Genomic DNA, 27851 nt, shown 5'->3' on the forward strand with positions numbered 1-27851 from the left:
GCTGCGGGATCTCAACTCCCTCAAAGTCAATGGGAGTTGAGGGCATTTAGGACGGCAGGATTGAGCCTGTAGAGACCAGGCCTGCATGTTTGTTCCCCCTCTCCGCTTTCTAACGAGCGATGGTTTAGGGCTAACAAAATCCTGCCAACACCGTAAGCCAATGGAGAGTCCCTTTGCATCCCAAAGAGGTCATGAGGTTCTGTGAAACTCCTGGACTGAGATCCTACAGGCAGGAGCAGGAATTTTCCTGTCAATAGCAGTCAGCACAGTCCTATTCCAGGCCTGGCTCACTGGAGCACAGCTCCACAAGAGTCAAGTCCTGCAAAGTGCTGAGCACTACCCCGTCTAGCTAAGGAGGCTCTCAGCACACCATCACACAGGGTGATAGCACAGTGTCTGGGTGGATAATGCAGCACTGCAAACAGTGCTTGGCTGAGATCGTGAGTCAAATTCAGCCCTTACAATAAGCAGCACAGTTCTGTTGACTTCAGTGGAATTTTCCCCATTTGCACGAGGGCTAATTTTAACTCTGTAACCTGATTAATTTAGGCCCTGAGCCAAAGACCATTGAAGTCAATGGAGTCTTTCCATTAACTTCAGTGCAATTTAGATTGAGTTCTAGAGTATTAGTTCATATGCTACTATGTTTAGGGTGAGTTTCGGGCTGGAGAGGAGACTGTATTTCCAGTAGGGTCAATTTCTCCTTCTCACTGTGCATACAGCCAACAAATTAAGACGTACTCCTGGCTTTCCAGTAAACTGACCAGCATCAGGAGACAGGACAGCCTGTTTTTGGCTCGAATAAAGGACTATCCAGAGATCCTTTCTTCCTCTTTATTAAAAATACAACACACAAGGAAGCATTTGCCCTTTTGCAACTCCGTTTGCCACCTTCTCTTTCCAAACACGTTTGCAAAATGGCATGGAATTGTCCTAGAACTTTTTCAAAGCTCAACAATCCCACCTAAAAAAAGCCTTTAAATTCCCAGAAATTACTGCCATCTCCAGTACAATGCTGACATTGCTGCTTGTGAGTTATTCATGCCGCCATGGTACTTCCAGCATTCCCTATAGTGGATACAGGGAGTACCACAAACAATGGAAAAAACATTAACATGGAGCCCGGCTCTGGGATTTCAATCACTAGCAGTTTCATTTTGCCGGTGATCACTGTATTCTGCTGTAACGCTCGATGGAAGTTTCACTCATTTTAGTACGATTGGAATGTGTTTGACTGTTTTCTGCTTTTCAGACCGAGGCTGGCTGGGACAGATTCAGTGAAAGTTGGTGACAGTGGAAAGTAGCAGGCAAAACTGGCACACAAAGGGTTACGAGCTCTCCTAGGGGTAGAGCTAAATAGGCCAGGGCAGACCCCAAATACACGATGCCTCTGTGGCTTAGTTCCCCCATTGAACCAGAGGCAGCAGGAGCCACGCTGTGTGACAGCCCTGCGGCTCTGTGGTTTTGCCTGGCTTGTCCAAGAGCAGAGCTGGGGAGTCCCACTGCAAGGCACTGCACTAGTTAGCACTGCTGAGTCTCCCCATCAGCCCCCTGTGCCCAACTCCCTCCCCGCCAGAGGTGAAGGTGTGTGGCCAGTGGCAGTGATACGTGGCTTTCCACCCCCTGAGCTGTCTGTCTTTTTCTAGGCACCACCATTTTGGGAGGCAGATGCTCTGTGAGAGGCACCCAGGGAATTCCTGAGTGCTGCTACTCCTCTGGGAAGTGGGGGCTCGTCACGCAAAGGAAGCTCAGAGCCAGGTAAAGACCTGCCTGTCCCTGACTCCAAGCTGGGAAGGCCCGGGCTACCCCAAGGCACTGTCCCAAGCCAGGCCAAAGGTGTTTGGGGTCAATCCTGCTCCTCACAAAGCCAATGCCAGGGGGCATCGCTGAGTTCAGCAGGAGCAGGCCAGAGCCCTGGATGATTTGGTATCACTGGGATGCAAGGAGGCTAAAGATGGTATCACGGACGGTTCCAAACCCAGAAGGTGCCAGTAAATCAAAGGAATAAATCTACAGCGGCATCAGGAAAGCAGGGATGTGTGACGTGCAGCCGGAGTTCTCTCGTATTTGCTCTGGATCCTCAGGATCCATGGTGGCCTCATGGCATCTGGTCTGGAGGGGCCCACGTCACAGTCCATTACATGGCATTTCCCGAGGTTGAGGCCAAGGGTTTGTTGCAAGGATCTGGTGGGTGGGGATCATCCATCCTCATACACTCTTCTCCCCATCCATCTGTTCCTTGGCCGGAGACGACCTGTTATCCTGGCTGTTCTCCGGGCCAGGTTTGGCCGGGGGGGTGGGACTGCTGCTGGTGGATGGCAGGAGGTTGGCGGACTGCAGCACGGCCTCTGAGTGTTCCCGCGCTTTCATGCGCAGTGCTGCCACGCTGGCTGTGCGGTTGCTTTGGCAGCCATAGGTGGGGAGGAAGGAGAGGCCCATGGGGTCTGGAACGCAGCAAGAGCACAGCGGGCTCCCTGGGGGAGGAAAGAGACAAGCCACTGTCAGCTTCTGATAATGTGGTGTCACAACCAGCGCCAAATCCCCAGCTGGCATAACCCCCACAGCACCATTGCCTTCAAAAGAGGCTCCCTTATTCACAGCAGCTGTAGATCTGGACCTTCACTGGGTCTAAAGCTACAATCAGCTTCATGATAACTTAGAGCTGGGAGGAAAATGGATTTTCCATTCCTGAAAAATGTCTAGCTTTTGAAAAAACTATTCGTCACCATTCAGGATGAAAACCCAGCATTTAGAAAATCCTGTTTCAGTTTGACCATTTTTTGAACTTTTTTAAAAAAAATGTATATAAAATAAATTACATTTTGAAACAGAAAAAGGTTGTGAAACAAAAAGTCAAAGCTTTTCTTTCCAGAAACGTCAAAATGTTTTTTCCCCACGATTCTTTTTCTAAACAAAATTTCATGGAAAGTGAGACAATGTCATAAAAAAATTTCATTTTAATCAAAATGTCATTTCCCATTGAAAAACCAGTACGACAAAAAAATTTCAACCAGTTCAAGTTGATGACCTAATTCAGGACTGATTCCCAGCTGGTGTAAACCTCACCGTGCCATTGGCAGCAAGGGAGGTTCCCTGATCCACACCAGCTTGGAATCTGGCCCTTCCTTAGCTCTGAAGCTAAAAGTCTCCATGAACAATAAGGTGAATCCAACACCCTGAAGTTGGGATCCAAACTTTCTCCAAAGCTGGAGAGAACAGATGCTTACATCTCAGGTATTATTCTGGCCTCTTTATAAGGCCTGGTCCTTCCAAAAGTTGAGTGCACTCAATTGCTGTCAGTGGGCGTTGTGGATGCTCAGGTCCTTGCAGGATCAGGACCCATAAGAACCAGAATCTGCTGCCCTTATTCTGATTAGTACCTTGCTTCGCACGCTGCCCAGGGCAACTTGTAAAGTAAGTTATTAATCAATGTGACTGAGGGCAGCAGAATTTGGCCCATAGATAGAAGTTGGTCGAGCCGTTTAGAGTCATATGTGGTCTTCTTCCACAAATTCAGCACCAAGCCCCAAGGGGCAATTTGATGCTGCTGAATTTGTTTCCCTGTGCTTCATATGGGAGATCAACCCCAATACTGAGATCCTTAATACTGAGATCCCTGAAATGAAATTCTGAGCTCTACAGGCATCTTTGAACTTTAACCCTGGATATTTATTGTGCTAAATGGGCAGTCGCCTCAGCAAAAAAAAAAAAAAAAAAACACCCCCCCAGAAACAGGAATAAGATTAAAGTGTAAAAGCACCCGCGCCCAAATGATGCCAGAGGCGTGTGCAAATCACCATCATTTCAATTTTGTGCTGTATTCGTCTTCAAACAAAGAGCCAGGAGATGCCTGGGAAATCCCCCTCTCTGTGTTTCATGAGTACTGCCCATGACCTTCCAAGCAAGACATTATTGCCAGTTATGAGAAGTGTCCGAGGGACATATTGAACATGCTGCTTTGGTCAGGCCTGATCAGGGCAATTGCGCTAAAAGCATTACAGTTAACGTTTAAGGCCAGAAGGGGCCATTAGATCAACTGTCTGACTGCCTGTATATCACAGGCCATTTACATTTCACCCAGTTACGCCTGTAGTGAGCCCAGTATCTTGTGTTTGACATTAAGAGCTGGGCTCTAAACTAGCTAAACTGGTGTGAAATGTCCATGACTGGGATCAACTGCAGGAAACTGCAGATTGTGTGAGTGGGTTCATTAACCCCTTTGATCCTGGATCTATTTTTCTTTTCAGGAATGAGGGGGGAAATTATTGGCAGCTGGAGGGGGTCAGGAATTCCTGTGCCCTGGGGGAAGTGCAGATGCCAGAGCACTGGAGTAAGGGTGGAGTTGAAAACACAGGCGATAGGCTGAGAAAGAAAAAGTAGGAAAGGAAAGGGGCAAGCAGGGCTGTGGGGCAGGTATTAACTGCTTAACCCCAAGTAACACGCACCCATTAGCCTTGTTAGTCAATTACTGTGTCAATTACATCTATCTGTGTTGTAAGGATCATTTTGCTTCATTGCACCTGCCATCCCACAGGGCACTGCAAACCTTGCCATCTCTAGCAAGAAACCACTTGTTCCACCAGTTGATCTGCAGTCTCATGAAATGCAGATGTTCTGCTACGCCACCCAGCAGTTCAGGGCAGGGAAGAATCCCACATCCACATGAAGGCGCAGGGGGAGTTAGGGAGATGGGATGGATGGAACGGAGCCATTCCTACTCTTCTAAAAAGTGCTGTGGGATCATTGATGAACTCAAGTGGTGAGGACCTTGGCTGTATGGCTCATCAAAAGGCAACACAGCACCCCCAGCCATAACACACAGCAACAAGCACTACTGACTGAATAGTTAGCACTACCTCCTGGGTTGTCCTTGACAAGGCCCCACATCCAATTCTGATCCCACTTGTTCACACTTAGCTTAGGAGAGACAACAAGACACCAGATAGGGGAGTGGGTGTCTCTTGAAATACAAGGTGACTTGTTCCATACTAAAAACTTGGCTCCTTTGTAGCTAGATGGGCACCATGTTTGCCTTAACAGGCTGTACCCACACACTGAGGGGAGCCCTCGTGGCCAGGTTTTCCTGGGACAACATCTCTGGGGCAGAGGACGTGACTCCTGAGGGGGAGTGGAGGTCTGGGGAAGTGGTCTGAAGTTGCATACCTGGCTTTAGGGCCCGAGCCTGGAGTTCCATTAGCTGGTTGGGCTGGAGCTGCCCTCCTCCAGCAGGACTGAGAGACAAGGCAGGAGATAAAACAATAGGGAGAGTGTGGAGCATGGCTTTCTCCTCCCCACCCCAGTGCTAAAACCAGAAGGGAGAGCCCCCTCCTCTCCCTAGCATGGGGTGCCCCCACTCCTTGGCTGGAGTGATGAGAACTCCCCCTTCTTGTTCAATTGACTTTAAACCCTGGATGGTTCCCAGCCAGGCTCCTCCAGAGAGCCAGGACAGCAGGTGTGATGGGAAATGTAGTCCCTCCCATTGGTCATATTTGTAATTCTAGATTCTTGTGAGGCCTGCTGGGAAATAGGAGGGGGAGCTTTGGAAGGAAGTAGGTTGTGCTGATGGACTCACCTGGCGGCTATGCGCCAGGAGTCCCATTACATCAGTGCAGCTGTATTTTACTTTGGGAGGATTTGGGGGCAGATGAAGGCCAGTGGGGCCAGGGAGACATTTATTTACTGGCCTGGGACAAACTGAACGAAAGCCCCTCTCCCCTTTGTCCCCAGCAGGGCAATGTGTCTCTGCCTTTTCTAAGTTCCAGACAGTCCTGCCTTTTCTGTCCCTCTGCCCCATGCTGCCACTTTGCCCCTCAATGTCCTGGCAAGTGTGTGCTAAATAACCCATAGCAAGTGCTGTCTAACTCCCTCCCCTTGTACCACTGAGCAAGCAGGAATCCCACCGGGGGGGAGTGGGGGGTGGAATCCCCGTTAATGCCTCCTTGGGTCATGTCTGAAAGGCATGGGGAGTTCAGGGACAACCTGAGGGCAGAGCCATGGCCCTTCCCCCTCTGTAGCGATGGCTGAGCTACAGTTCCAACATTCACTCCCCATGGGGAGCTTCACAGCCAGAATTCCTCCAAGGGACTCCAGCAGCCCCACAGCTCCTGTGTGCCCCCTTCAGTACTCAGGGCAGAATCCTACCCTCAGCCAATCCCCAGCAGGCAACAGCACGACAGACCACTACTGATGCAATGCAGCGTCTGCGTCTGATCTTTCCAAGCCAAGGACTTGCGTTAATTTCAGCAGTTAATATCCAAGTTAAATGGCTCATGACAGAGTGATGGATTTTATAACCTCCATGAAGCAGGTATTCTTCATATTACAGAGCTAATCTCAGTGCCACTTGGTCAACATGAATCTAGACAGTTGTTTGTTTTCTGGACATTAGCAAAACTTCCCAGGGACAGTTATTGGATATTAGTTATTCATAGGAAGGCTTCTTGAGAAAATGCTTTCTGAAAAGTCAGGAGGAAGTGTGGAGAGTTTATTAATATAACTGAGCTGTCTTTTTAACCCCTGCAATTCTCCTAGACGCAGAGCTTACGATCGGTGAAGTAACACTTCTGCCGTGCCTTATTTCCAAATTAATCCCACTGTGCTTGCAAGTGTTACTAAGGGCTAGTCTACACTAGAAGCGCAACAGCAGCGCAGTTTCACCAATGCAGCCGCGCTGCTGTAGCGCATCTGGTGAAGACGCTCTATCCCGACCAGAGAGCTCTCTTGTCAGCATGATAAAACCACCTCCAGGAGAGGTGATGGCATGTCAGTGGGAGCAGTCCACACCTGCGCTGGGGTCAGTGTAATTTACGTCACTCAGGGGGCAGCTTATTCACGCCCATTCATCCGATGAAGTGGGTATTCACTTATGCTCCATTACGTCTGTTAGTCTATAAGGTGCTACAGGACTCTTTGTCACTTTTTACAGATCCTGACTAACATGGCTACCCCTCTGATATAAGATATACCGACATAAGTGGTAGTTTAACAAATTTATTAGAGCATCCGAAGAAGTGGGCTGTAGTCCATGAAAGCTTATGCTCTAATAAATTTGTTAGTCTCTAAGGTGCCCACAAGTACTCCTGTTCTTCTATAAGTGGTAGTGTGTACGAGCCCTAACCCATTGCACAAACCCCAGATCCTAAACCTCCCAAACTGACATTCACAATCCAAACCTGCAGATGTTGCTGTCTCTAGTGGGCTGAATATCTCTACCTTGAGGGTGTTTGATATCGGACACTAAATTTGGTAGAGACAAGGTGTGTGATCACAAAGATCACACTAGATCTGATCTCTCAGTTCTCATCCTCAAAGGAAACCTGCACAACACCTCCAGAAGATGAGCCTGGGAGCTTAAATGCATAACTTAGCTAGACACTAAAAATCATGGACTGAATAGAAACACTGGATTTATGGCTCATTACAATAATCTATAACCCACTAACCCCTTCTGCCCCCAGCTTTTTTTTTCTCCTCCCCCCCTCCCTGTGACTAGAGAGGTGTTAACTGGCCACTTCACCTTGAATGGTCCCTTGAAATATGTGTTAATTACTTATGCTAAACAATCTGTTCCAACTTGTATTTAGCTGGGACACTCTGAGTATATTTCCCAAACCTGAAGAAGAGCTCTGTGTAAGCTTGAAGCTTTTGTCTCTTCACCAACAGAAGTTGGTCCGATAAAAGATATTACGACAGCCAGCTTGTCTCTCTAATATCCTGGGACTAACATGGCTACAACAACACAGCATACTGAATTTTGTGGCTTTCAAATTTAAATAACAAGGTGAAGTTTTGAGCACATGAAAAAGGGCATTTATAACAAAATCTGCACAGTATATAACATGAAGTATAATTTTTTCTACCCACAAACAAATACATCAGTACACTTATCCCCACTGAAATGCAGCCATCTCTGGGGTGAAATGCAGCAATGGTTTAACAGCACAGAGCGACATATCATGACAGTTTAGGAAAGGAAGCAGGACTATGATGTTCTACAATAAAAAAACATGATTAGGTTTTTCCAGGCTTTTAAGAAATGTTGCTGCTTTTTCTCACTATGAAAAAGAAACAGATAGGGAAAGAAAATATCCAAAAATTAGATCTCAAAATGAGATCTGATCCAAAGCTCAGCAGGGACTATCATTCATTTGTTTATATGCACTGCACCTAGTAAAATGGGAACCAATCCAGATGTGGCGACTGCCAGCAGATTCTACCACAATATCAATGCTAATATTCAGCAGTTCTTTTAAAAATCCAGATAGTAATGCTGTGTTATTTCTGTCACTGTCATTATTTCCCACTGGCCATCAAGTGCTGTAACATTGTGATTTAGGGCATGCCTACACTACAAAGTTAAGTGGACGTAATGCAGCTTACGTCAACCTATGTAAGTGTACACACAACAGTGTTCCTTCTGCTGCTGTAACTCGCTTGCTATGCCAGCCTAGTAAACCCACCTCGACAAGAGGCGTAAGGCTTAGGTCGACACAGTTCAGGTGACACAGTATCTATACAGACACTGTCTGTATAGACACTGTGTTACTTGCATCGCCTGTTGGCTGTCAGGGTGGCTGACAGCCAGAGTGGTGAAATTGACAAGAATGTCAATTTCACTACTGGTAGGATCCCTGTTTTGAAATTGAGGTGGGAGGAGATGTTCCAGCTCTGAGCCCAGCAGTGCTGACAGTTGCAGTCTTGCTGCCTGGCACTGAGAGCGCAGGCTGGGGCCTCCCTGCAGAGCTCCCAACTGGAGCCCGGCTGCTGCCCAGCCTCTCAGCTCCCCCCTCCACAGGGAGTTCCCTCTCACGGGGAGTTGAGAGCCTGGGTGGCAGGTAGGCTCCAGCTGGGAGCTCCCTCCCATGGGGACCGGGGAACTGAGATTATGGGCTGTAGCCAAGCTGGGAGCTCTCAGATCCCCATGCTGCCCCTCTGAAGTCGCTGCAAGCACTCCTGGTGAGGATGCACACCACCAACTGAAGGAGGGTAGTGTGAACACGAAAAAAATGCAGTAATTACTGCGGTAGCTGAATTGTGTAGTGAATTGGGAACATAGGTCGACTTAATTGTGTAGTGTAGACATGGCCTTAGTCACAGAGCACCTGACACTGCCTACATTGGAATCAACAGCAAAACTCCCACTGACTTCCGTGGCAGCAGGATTAGGTCCCGAACCGAGAGAGGGAAAAGTCCTGATGTTTCATCAAGTTCAGCACCCAGCTCAGCTAGTCATTTTTTGCAACCTTTTTGTGAGAATAGTCGACCTCCCGACACGGCCACTCAGAGTCCTTTGGAAGGGAAGGAAGTGGGCCCAGGTAACACAAAAGCGAGGCTAGCATTAATTTGGCCAGCTGTATGGGAGGAGAGGGGAGGTAGAAATTAGTATCTCCCCTTCTGAGGCCACCCTGGCTGAGTTCAGATGAGTGTGAATAGACTCAATCGAATAAGAATAATTTTTGCTCTATGGTTAGCAAGGGATAAAATATTTATCAGTTTTCAATACCAATCTAGGTTCTTTGCTTAATAATTAGATCTGCTATTACCCAGTGGCTTTCTGCAGTCGAATGCAGTTGAGCTACCCCCGGTGAACACATGGATACCCCCATCAATAATTCATCCATGAACTGCTTGCCTAATTTTCTTTGCCACTAAAATGCCTGTATGATGGTGGGTCAAATTCCATTCTCAGTTATCCTGTATAAATCCAGAATAACTCAATTTAAACTAGTGTCGTTGCTCCGGGATCATGCTGGTGTAAATGAAAGCAGGAACTGGCCCTTCATTACAATACACAGTAGCAAGTCATGTGAAGGCAGATTTGATTCTAACCTCACCTGTGTAAATGGGCAGTAAGTGCAATGGAGTCAGTGGAGCTATATCGGAATAAAGCAGCATAAGTGACTTTGGAATCGGTTCCCATGCCTTCTACATGCTTGTCAGTGGGCCTATGGTGGAAAAGCGCATTGACTTCACTGGTATATGCATCCACGCTTGCCAGGGAAGATGTTGGCCCATTATCTCATTGCAATAGCCTGGGAGTGCCTGCAACACTACTGGAAAATAAACAGTTGTTCTTAATTACTGAGGGTACATCTACACAGCAAACAAGCAGCCATAGCTGGCCCGGGTCTGGGCTCGGGTTATTGGGCTGTAAAATTGCTGTGTAGAGGTTTGGGCTCCAGGACCCTGTGAGGAGGGGAGTGTCACAGAGCTGGGGCTGCAGCCCAAGCCCGAACATCTACACTGCAATTTTTAGCCCCACAGCCTGACACCTGTGAGCCTGAGTCAGCTGATCCGGGCCAGCCGCGGCCATGCCACGGATCTTTTATTCCAATGTAGATGTACCCTTAGTGCCTGATCCACCTTCCACTGAAATCGATGAGAGTTACTCCATTGATTTCAAAGGGAGTTGGATCAGGCTGCTCCAGTACCGCATGTGAACTGTTTTAGTTCAAGAACTCTCTGCCTCCTGTATACTAAATTAAAATACACAATTAGGTTTCCATTAAGTTACAGCAAATTCTGCTGAATTGATCGAAGCCTCCTTGCATTCCTATATGACATCATGCTTTAAAGGCTCAGCCTGAACATAAATATTTAATGTAATAAATACAGTCTGAAATATTTGATCCACTTGGCAGTTTAATTGATCTACTACAGAGACTGACAGGAAAAATTAAATTAATTCTGTCTTGTCTCTGCCAACAGCACATTTTAATTGTAAAGGTACTTGAACTACAATTTGGGTTACACACAGAACCCTTTGGCCCAGGCTGTGTTGTTTTAATGTTCAGAGTCAGCCTAGGAAAATGGAAGTGGAGTGGCGCATATATTGATTTAGGAATATTCAAAAATATATATCGGGTATATATGATTTTAGCTCAACAGTTTCAGAAATTCAATAGATCTTCTTCTTGAAAGCCAAAAACCAATTCTCCTCCTCTCACAAACTCTGTGTGGGGATGAAAATCTTAGCTGGAACCTGAAATTGTAGGAAATGGAGTATCTATCTACCTTCTGCTCCTTTGAAATCCTCATTTAAAATCCTGGGCTGTGGCACGTCACTAAATGCTGTTTAATTTACAGTAAAGGGGTGGGGGTGGGGTAGAGTTTTTTCTTTATAATATTCAGCTGGGGTTTTTTTTCAACTTATTTGCACCCACATGAACCCCACACAGTAAAATTGCCTTTACCAGGGATGTATGGCCAGCCAATACCCAGAATACAGACTTTAAATTGCTATTGAGATTTGATTCAAAGGGGGCCTAACCCAGTGTTCCATGATTACTACAAACAGCCAATATACCTAGTTGCACTCAGGACTGATCAGTGGGAGGGTAAAAGTGGCCTTTTGCTAACTTTGTAGCTCCTTCAGACTAGAGCTGGTAAGGGCCCACCTGGCCCCTGGTGTAACTTAGAGCAGCTTCACACCTGCTATAAATTCACATTCCCAAATTGCCCTAGTGTAGGGGAATGTCACCCACATCTCTTTTCCTCCAGCCACGCCCTCTGCATTGGAGGCTGGGAAAGGGTGGTACAGAACAGGCTACGCTGGCTCTAATAGTCTAATGCCACCACGATTTCAGATCTGCCAGGTTTGCCACTGGAGCAGCGCAAAGCAGGCAAAACAGGGCTGAGGTGGTGGCCCGGTTAATTCAATGCGAGCTTTGGCTGGCATACAATACAGCTTTGGGTCCAGGGTATTTCATGTTACATGAATTGTACTCACCCGTTTTACATTAAAGGGAAGCTCATTTTTCCATTATTCCTGTTATTAGGGCAGTATGTGTGGTGCACTAAGCATTGCCCACACACGTGAGAAGAGACAATCCCAGCTCCAAGGAGTCCATATCCAGCCTTTATGTGCTGTTAGTACAATTCCAAAAATAATTTAGGAACCTGCGGCTGGATTCTGCCTTTGGCTGCATGGGCAGGGCAGCCCACAAGGGCAGGGCATGTGTATCTGAGAGCAACAATAATTCTTAGAAACAACCAGAATTTAGCACCTCCCCCACCACCTTTTCCCTAAGCATCTTCAAGTCCTCTTCAAACAGGTACAATCCTTCACCTTGTGGATGTGTGCCACCCTGTGTGAGGTCGGAGTGAACACCTACACCAGTAAGTATCAGTCTCACCACCAAGGCTTGGCAGGATTCAATCCTCCCACCATCGCTGTCATCCCCCATGAAGAAAGCCATGCCACAAAGGGCCTGATCCTTCTTCCCACTGAAATCAACAGCAAAACTTCCATCTACCTCATTCTATCTTAGCTACTTATCTGGCCCCCATTACCTTGGTATCTAAGCACCTAACACTCTCTAATGTATTTATCCTTGCAACATCCCTGTGAGGTAGGGCAGTGCTAGCATACCCTTTGTACACAGGGAGCTGAGGCACTGAGAGACCAAGTGACTGTCCAAGAGCTCCCACAGGGAATCCGTTGGAGATCAGAGAACTGAGCCCAGGTCGGCACTCTGACAACTGCACCAGCCCTTCCCCCATAAGGCAGCAGCGCTTTTACCTCTCTGCACGAGATAAGCCAGGATTTGAACCTGTGTTCACCTGTGCACAAAGCAGCAGCTTTTCCACTTTACCAGATCACTGCATTGGGTTAGCAGAAGGAGATCCAGACAGATTAAATGAGTTGTCCAAGGTCCCACACCGAGGAAAGCACTTAAGCACGTAATTAAGTGCTTTCCTGAAGCAGGGTCCAAATTGCGACAGAGCCAGGGAAGAGTACCTGGGAGTCCTGATTCCCAGTCCCCTATTTTTTACACTAGATAACATTTCTTTCATCTTGTAAACACCTGTTCAAGCATAACTCAGGATCTTGCATGTTTCATTCCCAGTCTCTCTCTACTGAAGTGACATTTGACAAATTCTCCTCATCTGTCCATAATAAAAATTTAAGCACAGTGGAGCTACATTTCTAGCCCGTTTACTGGACATTACACAATTAATCCTCCATAATGCTCCCAGCTGCAAGCACAGCAGCAAACCAACCATGAAAGACCCTAATCAATGTTGCTTTGGATTAGCCGCTTTGGTATATAACGTGCAATGCTGGTTCTCTATCCATGGCGTGGGGCTGCTAGGAAAACAGAGTCAGCTCTCACTCGCACGGGAAGGAGCTGGGAGTGAATTATGAAAGTAATTCCCTGGCAAGTGTAATTATTTTTCTCCACATACGCTGCACTATGTATCGCAGGTTCTCAGGAAGTTTCAGCTGAATCTAACGGACGCGCTTTTGGCCTCAGCCGCAAGAATAGCAGAGCACTTCCGCTAAGAACGGAGATTCTTGTTTACACGCATTAATAACCTCTTCTCCATTAATGAATTGCATTCATACTGTCATCCATTAAGGAGGTGCTCTGAGGTCTCTCCATTTAGAACACTAGCTTCTCCTGATGACTATTGTTATGCAGCCCATAAATAAAGCTAGTATTTCCCCTTCATATTTGAGGCTCTGCAATTAAATCTGCTAAATGGACTGCATAGGCCTGGTTTACGGTAAGTGATTTATCTTGGAACATAGGGGAAACATAGGAATTGCTATAGTGGACCAGTGCAGTGGTCCTGTCCAACTAGTCCAATTTCTGATGGTGCCCAACCCCTGATGCTTTGATGGACTAAAACAAGCTATTTCCAATCCCCAGGAACTTAGTGGATGACTAGTATCCTGAAACATGAGGCTTCATATCTCTCATAAAGGCTGATCCCATTTATGAATGCAATGGTGATTCTTCAACTGATAAACCGTATCATCTTGATTAATAGATTTATCAATTCCAAGGCCAGAAGGGACCATCGTGATCATCTAGTCTGACCCCGTGTCTAACACAGACCAGAGAACTGCCCCACAATAAGTCCTAGAGCAGAGCTTTTAGAAAAACATCCAGTCTTGATTTAAAGATTGTTAGAGATGGAGAATCCACCATGATCCTTGGTCAAGTGTTCAAATGGTTAATTACTCTCACCTTTAAAAATGTGACCCTTTTTTCCAGTCTGCATTTGTCTAGCTTCAACTTCCAGCCATTGGAGTGTGTTAGATCTTTCTCTGCTAGATTGACAAGCCCACTATCAAATGTTTGTTCCCAAATGTATAGCTCTCGTGGTGGCTTGATGATGACTGTCTCAATACAGTATTTGATGGGATAAACACCTAGGAGGGAGAGGAATTGTCCCAGATGATAGAAGGGGTTAATGGAATACAATTAATATGGGGAGAATATAGGCTGAAAATCAAGAAAACTTCCTGATGGCAAGATGAGCTACTCTGCGGAATAGTCTGTGTTCTGCACCATGATTCTCTGATGTTATAGTACCAATGGCCTGTTTCCTTCCTGGATGGCCTTAGAGTGGGAATATTCCCTTTGGAACAGATCTGAATTCCTGAACCAGCAGAGGTCTGGAGGCATGGGGCTCTTTTCCTGAGAGAGCAGGGTTGACTTTGCTTTGCTCTACAGCAACATTTCCTAGTCTGTCAGAAATAGCACTCACTGTGCTCAGGCCAGGGCCGCCCGGGGGGGAAAAGGGAGGAAAGTGGGGCAATTTGCCCCAGGCCCCGGGGCCCACAGGGGCCCCCACGAGAATATAGTATTCTATAATATTGCAACTTTTTTTATAGAAGGGGCCCCCAAAATTGCTTTGCCCCAGGCCCCCTGAATCCTCTGGGTGGCCCTGGCTTGGGTCAGAGTTGCAAAGCTGTGCTGAGTGAATAGTAATCTCTGAGAATGAAGCTCATCTTGAATCCCTGCACCATACGAGGCTAGTCCTAAATCTCTTGTCTCAACTGGGTTGCCTTCCCCTAGGAAGGCCCCATCCTGCCATGGTTTGTATCACAAGGTGTCAGATCCAGATGGCATTTGTGGATGGCTTTGGAGAACTTGGGCCAGGTGATCCAAAACCGAGAGGAGAAAACGTTTTGGTTTCTTTACACAGGCTACCCCTAGTTGTAGAGCTTTCAGGTGATGGAATGAAAATGAGCCTTGGGGGGTAGAATAATGGTTAACTAGGCGAATCATCATCATTTATTATTAGCAGCATTAATTTTTAATTGTCTTCCTCTAAAACATCCATTGAATATTGTCCACTGATACCGGCCTGTTGCTGAACTAGATGGCTCAGTGGTCCAATACAGGCCTGCAAATCCTTTTTCTCATTAGGAACTGTAAAATAACCTAAACTTTCCAGTAATGTTTGGTTCACTGGGCATGCACCACTCATCTGTGAGTCACTGCTTGCCAGGCAGGCTGCTTTCACTGTCTTATCAAGGAACACATTAGCAGGGGCTGTTCTCCCAATCATGGGCATGCACAGTCCTTGCTGCCATTCACAGGACCCACCACAGATGGATCCAGAGACACCGGTAACATTGTTCTGGGGAGATTCATGCTGGATGGTGTATGACTATGGAAAAGGCACCTTGATTCTGGGGGGCCTGTTTTACCTCCACAGGATATAAATACTTCTGCTGACTCAAAAGCTGTCACTCATGGCCAGCATGACAGAGATCCTAAGAGTTTTAGGTCACCTGACTCCTGCACTTTGCAAAAATGCTTCAGATCTTCCCTGCAAATTTAGACTCTCCTTAATTCTCCCCTTTCCTCCCCGCCCCATTCCTCAAAGAAAAAATGGAAGGCCTGATTCTGCCATTGTTACTCACCCAGACTGGCATCTTACACCCCTCATTGATGTTGACAGAACTACTTGCAAGATAAGGTCCTACTCAGTGTGAGTAACTGTGGCAGAATCCAGCCCTGATTCCTCTTGCAAAGTGATTCTAAAAGCGGTTACTAGCCATGTAGGCCACTTCAATCGTCTCCAAAGATAAAAATGTAATATCTACCCAGGGGATTGAAATATCTACAAAGTAATATCTACCCAGGGGATTGAAATATCTACAAAGTAATATCTACCCAGGGGTTGGATTTTCCCCTACTTCCCCACTGTCCTGGTTACAAATTAACTCCCAAACCAATGTAAGTTACTCATAGTTTGTGGGGCACAGGACGAGAGGGACAAACCAAGCCTCTGGCTGGTTGAATTCAACAAGATGTTAAAATGATTTACAGACTTTCTTAAACACTGTGTCTCTCTCCCCTTTCCTTACTTCCCCTCCAAACTGACATCTGGGGTTTGGTTCTGCTTTCACACTGGTGTAAATCAGGAGTAATTCAGTAGCATTCCACTAGTGAAAAGCTAGCATAACTGAGATCAGGATGAGGCTCATGGCTATTTTGCCCAGGAGTTCTAACCCAACACCGTTTGACCATGAAACTAATTTACCAGCTGAGGACTCAATCCTGCAAATATTGAGCTTCTGTTGATGTAAATAGGAGGTTTATCAATTATGCAACTGAAATCTGCAGTGTGGTCAGAAACCAGTATTTTACCCAACATAGCTAATCCTAATAATGAGGATGTCCACCTAAAAACTGGTGATATGATATGGTCCAAGATTTGCAAACCTATGTCCTGAATCAAGAAACAATTTAAAGTCACAGACTCATCAATTTTTAAGGCTACAAGGGACCATTACAATCTTCTAATCTGACCTCCTGAATAACAGAAGCTAGACAATCTCATCCAGTAAACACAGGCTTATGTCCCATTGAGTTCAATGGGAGTTAAGCACATGCTTAAGTGTTTTCCTGACTCAGGGCTCTAGTGAGCTGGGAAAGTGTAAGCAAATTTGCTCCCACAAAAAATCCAGAGTCAATAAAAATTCAGCTTGGCTTCCGTGCTGCAGATCATGTCCTGAAAGGCCAGTGGACTGGGGTTTGTTTGGGATCACACAGCACAAACAAGGGGAAGAAGTTTGTTAAATTGGCCCCAAACCTTTTGTTACTCAAGTCCTTCCTGCCTGTTCAGACATGCCTGCTTTGAGATTTGCTTTATGACTAATCCTACCAGGTAAATCTGTCTGCCTTTCATCACATCCATTGTCTTTTTAATGCACCCATCATCACAGCATTTAGATGCCCTGCACACCCGTTAAGAAAGGCTGAGATGGATGCACATGTTGAACCGCCACCCTGTGCATAATTTTCTTAATCCTGTTGCTTTATCTCCAGGGCCACTTCTGCAGTCACTGATCTTTGAGGAGTCTTTGTGGCACCTTAAGAGACTAACACATTTATTTGGGTATAAGCTTTCGTGGGCTAAAACCCACTTTTAGCCCATGAAAGCTTATGCCCAAATAAATGTGTTAGTCTCTAAGGTGCCACAAGAACTCCTCATTGTTTTTGCTGATACAGACTAACACAGCTACCCCTCTGAAACCTGATCTTTGAGGGAGGCCTTTGCAGAGATGCAGGTGGCAAAACTTGGTCTCATCCTATCTCCAGTAATATGATGTGCCATAGTGGATGCTGACCAACCCCACTCTCTAGGAGTCTCTCCTTACTCTTTGCCAACTGACACTCCCATGGAGATCACAGCAGATATCTTAGGTCAGGGAGAGAGCTGTGTTCTTCTCTGAGAGACACCTTTGTTGTGTACCACTTCCAGGTGCTCCCCTACCTGCACAGTCCCTTCCCACGCCATGTGGATTGCAGTCAGTGCTGCAGAGAAGGGGAACACGCTGGAGGTGGGAAGGAGCAATGTCGGGGAAAGGTGACGATGTTTTGCATGTGATCACCATAAAGGGGATGCTACAATTATTTTCCAAGGGCTAGAAATCAACCCTACCACATCAAACGACAATAACCAACTCCCACACACATACAATAGAATACAATGCTCCCCAAAAGGTAACTGTACAAAAATGTATCCTATGCTCAAAGCAGCATCTCAGGTCACTAGTTCATCTCTGTGACTGGCAATGTCGTGACATACCAGGCAGAACAGACCCTTCCTAGCCCCCCACTACAGACAGATATGCAAATCCATCCTGGATTTCTTAAGTAACGCCATTCTGCAGTAGCCCGGAGCTCCTAGCCATGCTCAGGACTTTCCCCTGTGCACGGCAGTAAATATTAGCCATGCGTCTGAGCCATTAAATCTGGGTCTGGGTGCAAACTTCTCCAAAGTTTGTGTGGGAAGGGAATGCTCGGCTACCTAGCTTTAGTTCTGACCTGCCTCAATTCAAAGCACGTATTTGGAGCCAAATTCAGGGAGCCAGTCCCCAGCCGGGGTAGCTGACTGTATATTCTGTGTCTCTGCAGGAAACTAGGGAAAGGGAATCCTCCTGCCTGGAGGCCCTGGTACTGCTCCAGGGAGGCTGTTTCAGCCCAAGGGATGAAGCCAACCTCCACAGCCCCAACCTGCTACTGCTGCCGAGGATTTGTGCAGAAGATCTGTCTAGCATCAGATCGTCTAACTTTTTATGTCTTCCTGCCCAATTCCTGAGAACTGTCATGCCAGCTGCCTCTCTGGAGCTGGGGTCTGGTCCAGGGCACACCCTGTGCGACTCCTCCCAGATCCAGTCCCTGGCCCTTTGTTCACCAGAACTACACTGGCTTCGTGACTAGTGTGGATTCTGCAGCTGTAGAAGCAATGGCTGGATTTGTCCCCGAATGCCAGACTCAGCATCAGCAAATATTAACCTGCTTTAAAATTCACCAAAATACATTTATTGAAATGATAACACTTGCTACCAGCCCGAGTGGCATGAACACAAACCAAGAGAGTATTCTGAAGGGGACAAGGTTCAGTTTTTACTCCCAGGAGATGCACTTAAACTCTCGGTAACTTTCCTCATGAAATGTATTTAATACATAGATGCATGTGGCACAGAAATGTACCACTTTGTGCTTGGCAGTATTCTGGGACTTCATGTTTTATAAATCTATAAATTGAATTCATCCTGGTTACACCCATAGCCTTATAAATTGCTAGGCAAAGAACAGCTAATGGATCAGCTGGTAATTTATTTGTAGAAGATGCATACTGCGGCATTTTGGCAACACTAAGGGGCGTGGGTACGGAGTGTTCCCATCTCAATGCATGGACCTGAAGTAATGGGAAATTACCTTTGTATATCCTCACACACTGACGCTCAAGTAATGTAATTCTTTAGAGAGGTCCTGCCAGGCAGAAAGATAAAGATTGGGCTTTACACAGAGATCTGCTGCAAAAGCAACTGCACACAGAGAACGGGTGGGGCACTCAGTAATAGTGCCAGGTAATGTATAATGCAAAAGGACATGTAGAACTAATTTATTAGTATAAATTTGAATCTAAAAAAATGCATGCAAAGTACATCTGAAAGGGCCAACTCTTGTTTGCCTTACTCCTATGAGTAAACCCACTGACTGCAATAGGACTAGCTGCTAGAGTAAAGAGAGCAGGCTTTCACTCAAAATCATGCAAAATATTCAGTTAAGGACCCAATACTGCACCTGTTCCTCCCCATCAAAGTCAGCGGGGTTAACCGCATGAGTGCAGAGAGGCAGGATTTGGCTTTTCATGGGAGCAAGCCCTTTAACCTGAAAAATCCACTTTTGTCTTTCACTCCACATTTAAACAAAGAGACTCTTTACCTTTCAGAGAAGCGACGTGAGATAAAGCTTGAGCATAGGTGGCTGTGTTGAGAAGAGTCCCAGGTAGACATGAGGGGAAGAAAGGCCCGGTGGGGCCAACTGATCGGCTTAGGCTGAGAGAGAAGAGAAAGTAACTTAGAAAAACAGAATTGTTTGATTCAAGACATCAGTGAGTGTGTGTGTGTACGTTTAGAGAGAGAAATTATGAATGCATTCATTACCCTTACCTCTGCTGAATCTCTAGGCTCTCCTTCTTGTTCCTAGTTTGATCAACTGGAGAGGGGGAATTTAAGTTCCTTACTGGGGGTGCCACCTCAGTCATTGTTTCTTTAGAGCCTTCCTGGTCTGATGCGCCTCGTTCCGTCTTCCTCCATTTAGCCCTTCGATTTTGGAACCATACCTAAAAGAGGAGAGAAATCAATGATGAATGCCCTGTTTAACCAGACACGAAGCAATAAAGCTGCCTGTGAATTACTATTTCAGTAGAGACAGTTGTCTGAAGCTCGCCGAAAACTTCTCCTTTTCTCTTGTGGAACAATCAAGTGTGTCCTCAGCAGGATTTTTGCTAAGCCCTTACAAGCACAGTTACTTCTGTCTCTGAAAACCAAACTGTGTTTAAAAACACTCAATAGGAATATTTTAATGACAATTTTCTTCAATAGTAAGGCCCCAATCCAACACAGTGCCCCTACTGACCAACACCCATCAGCAAGTGCTTAACTTTAATTTCCATTGACTTATTTGGGACTTAAGCATGTAACTAAAATTAAGCGCATGCCAGTGTAGGATAGATGCACATAAGGACTTGTCTAAGTGCTTAGTTGATTTCAGACCCAAATCCTTACTAAGTTTCAGCTAGGATCAAAGAAGTCAGAAATGAAAAGGCCCATGAGAGGTCATTTTCTCCATCCATTTTTTAGTGGTGGGATGTTGCCTACAGTATATTCTCTGGCATTGTTGCCTACAGTAAATGTCTCAAGGGATGGTAGATTATCTGTTAGATTCCAGTCTAACAGATCTCACTGTCTGAAACTTTTTCCTGACATTCAGCCTAAACATTCATGTTCTTAATTTCATTCCATTATTCCTAGTTCTCTCCCTCCCATCCCCATATCATTCTTCTTCCCCCTTGGTGTTTACATCCTTCAAATAGTTAGGCAGGTTGAAAATGCTGAAAACCCCCCTTGAGCCATGGGGCAGGCAATGCACCTCATGATCACAGAATGGCCAGCATTGTTATTATAATTATTATTCTCCTACAACTTCATTTTTATTTAGCTAGCTTTTAATTGCATGTATCAGCAAACGTTGAATAATGATTTTATCTATATTCTAAATTTAGGGCAGTTAAATGCAAAGCAAAATGCAGACACTTTCTTGCGTCTTAATTGAATGAAGGTCACAGCTATAACAACATTTAATTGAGCTATTTTTCATTATCATATTTTAATGACTTTGCACTGACAGTTGCCTGCTTCTGAGGAAAGAGCATGATGAAGTCGTTTATTTCCCTATTTAGTTATTGTTTGACAACATCATCTTCGATTAAGACTCTGCTTTATAGCACATTAATCATATTTGAATGAGCAAGGGGTATAAATGTAAACATATCTCCCATCCTCTGTGTTTCCCCATGTCCCTGCATGAAAGCAGACTAAACAAATGCTTGCATCTATTGTCTGTTTGCATAATAGCCAACAACAAGGCTAAACACCAGTCCTCAGCAATCTAATTGTCACCACCCCTATCTCACCCTTGCACCTTCCAGAGAGAAGTTATGATCTTCCACTTCTGAATGCTCGATAATTGTCCCATTTATCTCAATTTGCAGTTCAGTCTTTAGGCACCAATAGCCAAAATGGCATTATTTAAACAAAAAAGCAAAAAAAGACAGCACCTACAATGCACTGGCAAAAGGGGATTTTCATTTCCAAATAATAATCAGTTTAATTTGCCTGTATATGACCAATGATTCATGTTCAGATTTAATAATCAGGATCGCATAATCTGATTATAGGAGAAATAATTTGTTTACAATCCCCTATTTACTGCGGTGAATTCCATTATCGCTCTTCAGCCATTGGGTTTTAAGAGATACTAACATGACCCTAGGGAACAAAAGGCAAGCTATTATATTTCCTACAATTAGATCTTTGCATAGTCTTAACCCCGAGCACCTACATTGGGGGAAAAAACAGCATGCAGAAAAGCTCCATAAATAAAATGAATACATAATTGTGCTCAAAGAATGGCTTGAAAACCAGCGGTGGATGCTTGCAAAACTATATGCATCCATCTCATGCGACTGCAGGACTGCAGCTCTCAGCAGAGTTTGAAAACACTTAAATAAAGTTAATCTATGGATCTGGGGAATTTTTTTAAGAAGTGGTGTTTGTGAACCATGCTAATTATGGGATCAAATTAAAGGTGTTTAAATAGTATTGCAAGCTTTTTAATCCACCTAAATGCAGCATTTTGAAAGTAGTGGAAGGGGAGGAAAGTTAAAGTAAGGATTTCTATTCTGGCAACTGGACTCCTGCAATTGACTAGCCCCGTTGCTTGGTAGTGGTCATAGCTGCTTTGGAGAATCACGTCTCAGCTCTTTTTTTATTTTTTCCAAAGCAAGGAAATGGATGTGCATTGATGTAATTTAGTACCTTAGAGACGCGGACAAATTAGTGTAGAACATTATCACTAGTTAATTATGAATGACCGATTAATCAACCTAATCTAATATTCCACATTATGTTGATGTTATTAAAGTGCATCATGAAAATGACAGATAGTCTTCATTTGCTTTCTTTGGCCAAATGTGCACTCTGCAATCATGATGTCAAAAGGGAAAAAAAAGTTTGCCAGTTTTAATATCAGAGTTAAATAATTCACCAGAATGTTTACCTGCACCCTGGCTTCTGTGAGGTTGATTTTCATGGCCAGCTCTTCTCTAGTGAACACATCGGGGTAGTGGGTTTGAGCAAAAACTGCTTCCAGTGCCTCCAGCTGGTTAAAGGACGAGAGGAAATATCTATCAAGAGGAGGGGTTTGGGTTTGCTGTCTGTCTGAGTTGCTGGGGTTTATCCACGCTGGTAAAGGGGGGATCTCTGGATGCTGTGTTCCCCACAGCACAGCCACAGGGCAGACTGAGCCAGGCCGGTCAGGCTGTATCTTGCGGGCTGTAGGCAGCAGGCTCTATCCGAGGGGCTTTCTGCGCTCTGCGGGGAGGGGCAGAGGTGAGCCTGCAGGGGCAGGGACAGGGAAGGGAAGGAGGCGCCCGTACCTGCTGCAGGGTGAACGTGGTTCTGTTTCTGCGTTGTTTCCTGCGTAAGAAGCCATCGTCAAAGTCTCCCGTGGAGTGGCCTCCGAAGGGGGCAGAACCTATGGGGGCAAGGGACAGGGCAGTGCCTGAGGAATGCGTGGGGCTCTGCGTAGGTTCCTGCTGGGAACCCGGCATTGCCTGCGCCCTGCAGCGCGCGGTTCCCCCGACCAGTTCTCCCCTGTGGCCCGGACTCGGACCTCGGGGCGGTGTAAATCCGGAGTCACTCCATTGAAGTCACCCCGGATTCACATCAGTCTGGCTGAGATCTCCAGCGGGCCCTATGTCCACTTTACTTGTCCAAGCCCCAAAATACAATAAAATGTTCCAAACTATAAATATCCCCTAAACCTCTCCATTTACCCAGCGCCAGGTGTCTGACTGCAAGGCGCAGAGGTGCTGGAAGCGGACACTCTGCTCCGAACTTCTGTTCCTGAGCGTGTGAGGGCCGTGGTGCAATCAACCCATTTCACAACAGGACTCTCCGCTGAAGTCAAGGGGCGCTGCTACGGAAACCCAGAAGGCAGCACACGAGCCAGCCAGGGTGACCACTTTGGGCATAGCGAGAAGGAACGGAGGGTGCCTGCTTTCAGGCACTCAACTCCTTACATCTGTGTTTTGTGGTTTATGTTCCCTTATTGGATGGATGGATGGATGGATGGATGGATGGATGGAAGGAAGGACGACAGAAAGAAAGAAAAAGAAAGAAACCTATATTGAAGCGGTTTGGACGCAGAGGGGGACAGAATAGACGGTTATTGTTGTTCTGTAACTTGGGGCAGGTAGCTATTTAGGGTATTTACAAATACATATTAAGTCCGAACTCTATCAGCGCATCAGTTTCATTACGATTAAATTAACTTCTCGCATTATCAACTGCATATTATTTACCTGAAAGGCTCCAGCCTGACATATAAATGTGTATTCATTTCCTGATCAACCACAATGGCTATGATCTATAGTGTAAATAGAAGTAACCACTTATAGCATGAATCTGAATTAACAAGTGAACTTTTCACCTGACGGACTGCATTCATTCCCTTCGATCATTTATGCTAGCGATTCAGTGGTATGTGTTTCTAAAAGATCGGCGAAACAGTTGCATTCGTGCATAGCAGCTAACTCGTAAATATTCACATTCTGTCCATTCCCAATTATAAAAAGAATAAAACAAGAGCCTGTTCCATACATTATGGATGATTGAATTGCAAATTTACCTTTTAGAAACAAACCAGGTATTTTAAAAATTAGAATAGTATTTGAAAAGTCCCAGATCAGTGCATTTCTGTTTGTTAAACAGCAAAACTTATTTTGTTTGAATGTTTAGAAACACTCACCCGCAAGCACTCAAAGTCACCCTAGAGCTAATGCTTTGCTTACTAACCTCTACCCCCGAAAGTCGAATGATGTGTTGAACACAGGAGTTTATGGTTGTACAGCTCCTAGCACAATGGGCTCCTGGTCCATTATCTAGTCTCCCTAGGCGCTACCGTACTAGAAATAAATTATAATAATAGGAATCCCAGCAGTTTATAGAAACTATGAAGAGCGAGAAAATGCACCCTTTACTGGCTGTGAGATACTGATCTTAGACAGACGTTGCATTAGGGCAATATGTAGTACTGTAAAATCAGCTCCTGTCCATTCTTGTACAAGGATTTTCTAACAGAAGCAATGACGGCCCTTTCATGTTTTCAGATCAAACCTGGGTGTTAAACAGAGGAAATGCCCCTTTTGTTGAGGGCTGGCGGTAGGGAGACAAACAGTCTACATTTTAAATTATGCAGTCTCCCTCACTTCAAGGATAACCTTTTTTGTGTTTATGGCCCACGGAGTTAGTACTATTTAAATCTGTTTTTTATACTTCTTTTCCTTTCCCTTCAGTAACAACAAAGGAGCAATCAAGAGTTATTTAATCAGATGGCCCCTTTCCCTGCGAAATGTTTCTTTTCTGCTATTTTATGCATATTTTACACACTATATTGTTCTGAATGGTACTTGTTCAGAATTCACTAAACAAATTATTTACAAATAATACGACTAATTAGTTGAATGGCATGTTGGTATTATATGCACTACATGTAATGAGTTGCATGTTGAATACCTGTATCTGGCATGTCTTTAGGGTTCTGTATTATATGTCATCTGGCACGTGTAAATTGTTAAGGAGCTGTTATAATGTGCGATAAGGAGGTGTTTTCATCTATCCTGGGCGTGCATTTTGCATGTGTATTAATTTTGGAAATAAGAATTAACCCATAAACTAATCTTTAGTTACTTATAGAAAGTGGATTTTGACTCGGGGGAATGCTCTGAAAGAGGATCTATTTAAAAAAATAATTCATAGATTAATAACCGGGGAGTATCGTGTCAGTTTCTCTACTGCACATACAGACCGAATCTGCATGTCAGCAAATCACGATGCATATTGTGTGGAAAGTTTCTCACTCCTCATGCACAGTGGCTAATAATTTAGTACCTCAGCCAGTTTCCTAAGCAGAGAGGTCCCTTCCAGTTCTAGGAGATGGGATGGGATACCAAACGTACTAAGTAGAGAAAAGTGAGTCATTCACTAATCGATTGTCATTTAAAACAAAAAACAAAAATAGTTTTGACACTTTTGCGTGTGTGTGTGTGTGTGGGGGGGTACTAGAGGAGCATTTTGAGCTTTAAAAAAAGAGAGTTTAACTTAAATTGCCAAAATATTTTCCCCAAGTTGTTTTTTTAAAAAAAATCACATCCTGGGAAAACTCACAAAGAAAGAATTTATTTTTGAGGCTGTATCGTAGGAGAGGTGCTGGTAGCCATAACTCCAGCCCATATGCCAAGCTTCTGCTTCTTCGTCTAAAGTGAAAACAACTTTCAGGTGTCATTTTCAGGAAGGGGGTTGACAAGATCGGCTTCAGGCTGATCTCTGAACACACCACGGTCGCTTTTGAATGTGTCATTTTTTAAAAAGTCACAGCGTGTCTGGTTTTGAGCAATAAACTACATGAACAAATTGTCTGGCATGCAATGGGAGTTTGGGGGAAGCCCTGTATAAAGCACTTGGTTAGTGCTGGTCCGGTTTAATAGCTGGAATAGAGGGGGTGCGTGTACAAAACTGGGCACATCAAAGCTCGGGTGAAGAGATGGGGTATTTTCTGTCCGCTGAAATCCCTGACTCTCGGTGTTTGCAGGCTAGTTCTGTAAGTGGCTGAAAGGGGGAAAAATCCCCTGTGCTGGGTGGAAATGTGTCAGCTGGGTAGGAACCCTCCACTGGTTATTTAATCATCGGGAGCACATGCAGAGGACAATGGGAGAGTCAGCCCCACACGGGTTTTCCGCTCCGAAAATGAACTTTACATGAGTTGAATCTGGTTTTATTCCTAGCCTCTGACCAGGCAAGAGGCGCTCCTTCAGCCTCGGCCCGGGTGACAGGGCAGATCTGATACCGGGATTACAGTGGAATCGCAATTGCTGCAATAACCGTAATAAAAAAAAAAAGCCCATTTAAAGTCCTCTCCTTTCTAGCCGCTCCGCAGCACGTTTGTAAAATAGCATTAAAGATTTATGCGGCCCCTTTGGCTACAAGGGGGGGAGGGGTCCTGAAAGTGTCCCGATTACAGCCGTGAAACCAACATCTGTGCTGGTAGGGGAGGAAAGCATTTCCTTCGTAGCCTGGGGCTGATCTGTGGGCTCTCTATCCACAGAGGGGAGGCAGGTGGCAAAATGTCATGGGGGGGGGGAGGGAACACAACAAAAACAAGGCACTTCCAACATAAATCAAATTAAAAAAAATACCCCCCCCCCATCCCTGCCTCCATCCTGAGGCTGGAGGAAACACCAAGTGGTGCTATTATATTTCCTCTTCGGGTAACGCTGAGCTTTTCTGCTGTTTCCCGATGGAAGGGGAAATCAAGGAAGAAATGGCAAAATCTGCAAGGTTCACGGGGGTTCACTGCCCAGACCCACCCCCGCCCAAAGTGAAACTTCGGTACTTACACGAATTTGTGCCACAACACTCACCCTCTAACTGCGGGGGACAATGGAAGTAAAACATTGCCAGGAGCAAGGCAAAGGACGGCGGCTGTCCAGAGCTGCGAAACAAACACCAAAGAGTCATTCTCCTGATCGGAGTAATACGGATTTGCCCCCCAAAAAATCAGCCAACACCCTACCCCCCCCTCACAAAACAACTACAAACCCCAGCCGCGAGATTTCATCAGGCGGCAAATAATTATTAATGAACAGACAATAAACTGAGCGCTCCTATAGAAACTTAGTGGGGAGTCCTCACCACATCTCAACAGTATCAGAAAATAATCGCCTCCAATACTGTATACAGTGATCTTAAAAGAAGAAGAGTTCATTGCTGGTGGACAGCATTCAGAACCAACAAAAGTTTCTAAATTCTCTCTCTCTCTCTCTCTCTCTTCACAAATAAAACACACACACAAAGGAGAACTACCTAGAAATACTAATGGATTGATTTTTTTAAAAAGTTATTTTCCAATCTAAACTATTCTGACCCAAGTAAATAGCAGCAGTAAAACCTCCCATTACTCTAAAGGCTGTCTTCATTTCAAATGATCCAATCCACTGGAAGCTGCGTTCAGTTTGGGCACCAGTTTCCTTTTAAGCAAAATAACTCTTAAAATGTACATAGCGTGACATCCCAAATCCGGAAGGTAAATAATAAGAAAAAAAATTCCATACCTAAAACAAACAGAGGTAAAAATCAGCAGTGAGATTTGGGGTGATTTTAATTGGAATAAGATGCTGTGAGTTGTTGGCTGCAGAGACAGAAGGGCTCTGCGGAGTTCTGGAAGTGGCCAGATGTCTTTATATCTGTCTACAGCATGCTCTGCCTCTCAGCACTTGCCTTTATAATCTCACGCATAATTGGCCTTAATCTGATTATTTCCAGCGCTGTCTACAGTGAGTAACTTGGATAGGTCTATTGGGCCCTACAAATGGCCCACGTGGTGTGTGGAGGAGGAAAAAAAAGCGTCATTTCTCAGCAAACATCAGGAATGTGAACAAAAAATCCCATTATTTTATATGCATTACGC

The 27851-nt window shown here is 45.2% G+C and overlaps 1 protein-coding gene across 1 annotated transcript; it reads right to left on the reverse strand.

Annotated features, from left to right (window-relative positions):
* On the reverse strand, positions 1 to 27570 carry DRGX (dorsal root ganglia homeobox). Its single transcript, XM_034774965.1, has 7 exons — positions 27496 to 27570; positions 26806 to 26876; positions 22762 to 22859; positions 22383 to 22484; positions 19712 to 19884; positions 19485 to 19597; positions 1 to 2474 (listed from the first exon to the last, which is right to left on the reverse strand). Exons 2-7 carry the CDS (start codon positions 26837 to 26839, stop codon positions 2209 to 2211), a joined length of 786 nt encoding a protein of 261 aa, XP_034630856.1. The 5' UTR covers positions 26840 to 26876; positions 27496 to 27570; the 3' UTR covers positions 1 to 2208.
* Between the last annotated feature and the right edge of the window lie 281 nt (positions 27571 to 27851).

The sequence above is a fragment of the Trachemys scripta genome, chromosome 7, assembly GCF_013100865.1.
Source record: "Trachemys scripta elegans isolate TJP31775 chromosome 7, CAS_Tse_1.0, whole genome shotgun sequence".
Lineage (NCBI taxonomy): Eukaryota > Metazoa > Chordata > Testudines > Emydidae > Trachemys > Trachemys scripta.

What these genes read in the sequence shown, in the direction of transcription:
- DRGX (XM_034774965.1), bottom strand. Translation starts at nt 26,839, where the DNA reads ATGTTTTACTTCCATTGTCCCCCGCAGTTAGAGG. An exon ending in TTGTCCCCCGCAGTTAGAGG is followed by an intron (nt 22,860 to 26,805) that starts GTGAGTGTTGTG and finishes TTGCCCCCATAG; the next exon opens with GTTCTGCCCCCTTCGGAGGC. An exon ending in TCACGTCGCTTCTCTGAAAG is followed by an intron (nt 2,475 to 19,484) that starts GTAAAGAGTCTC and finishes TTCCTCCCCCAG; the next exon opens with GGAGCCCGCTGTGCTCTTGC.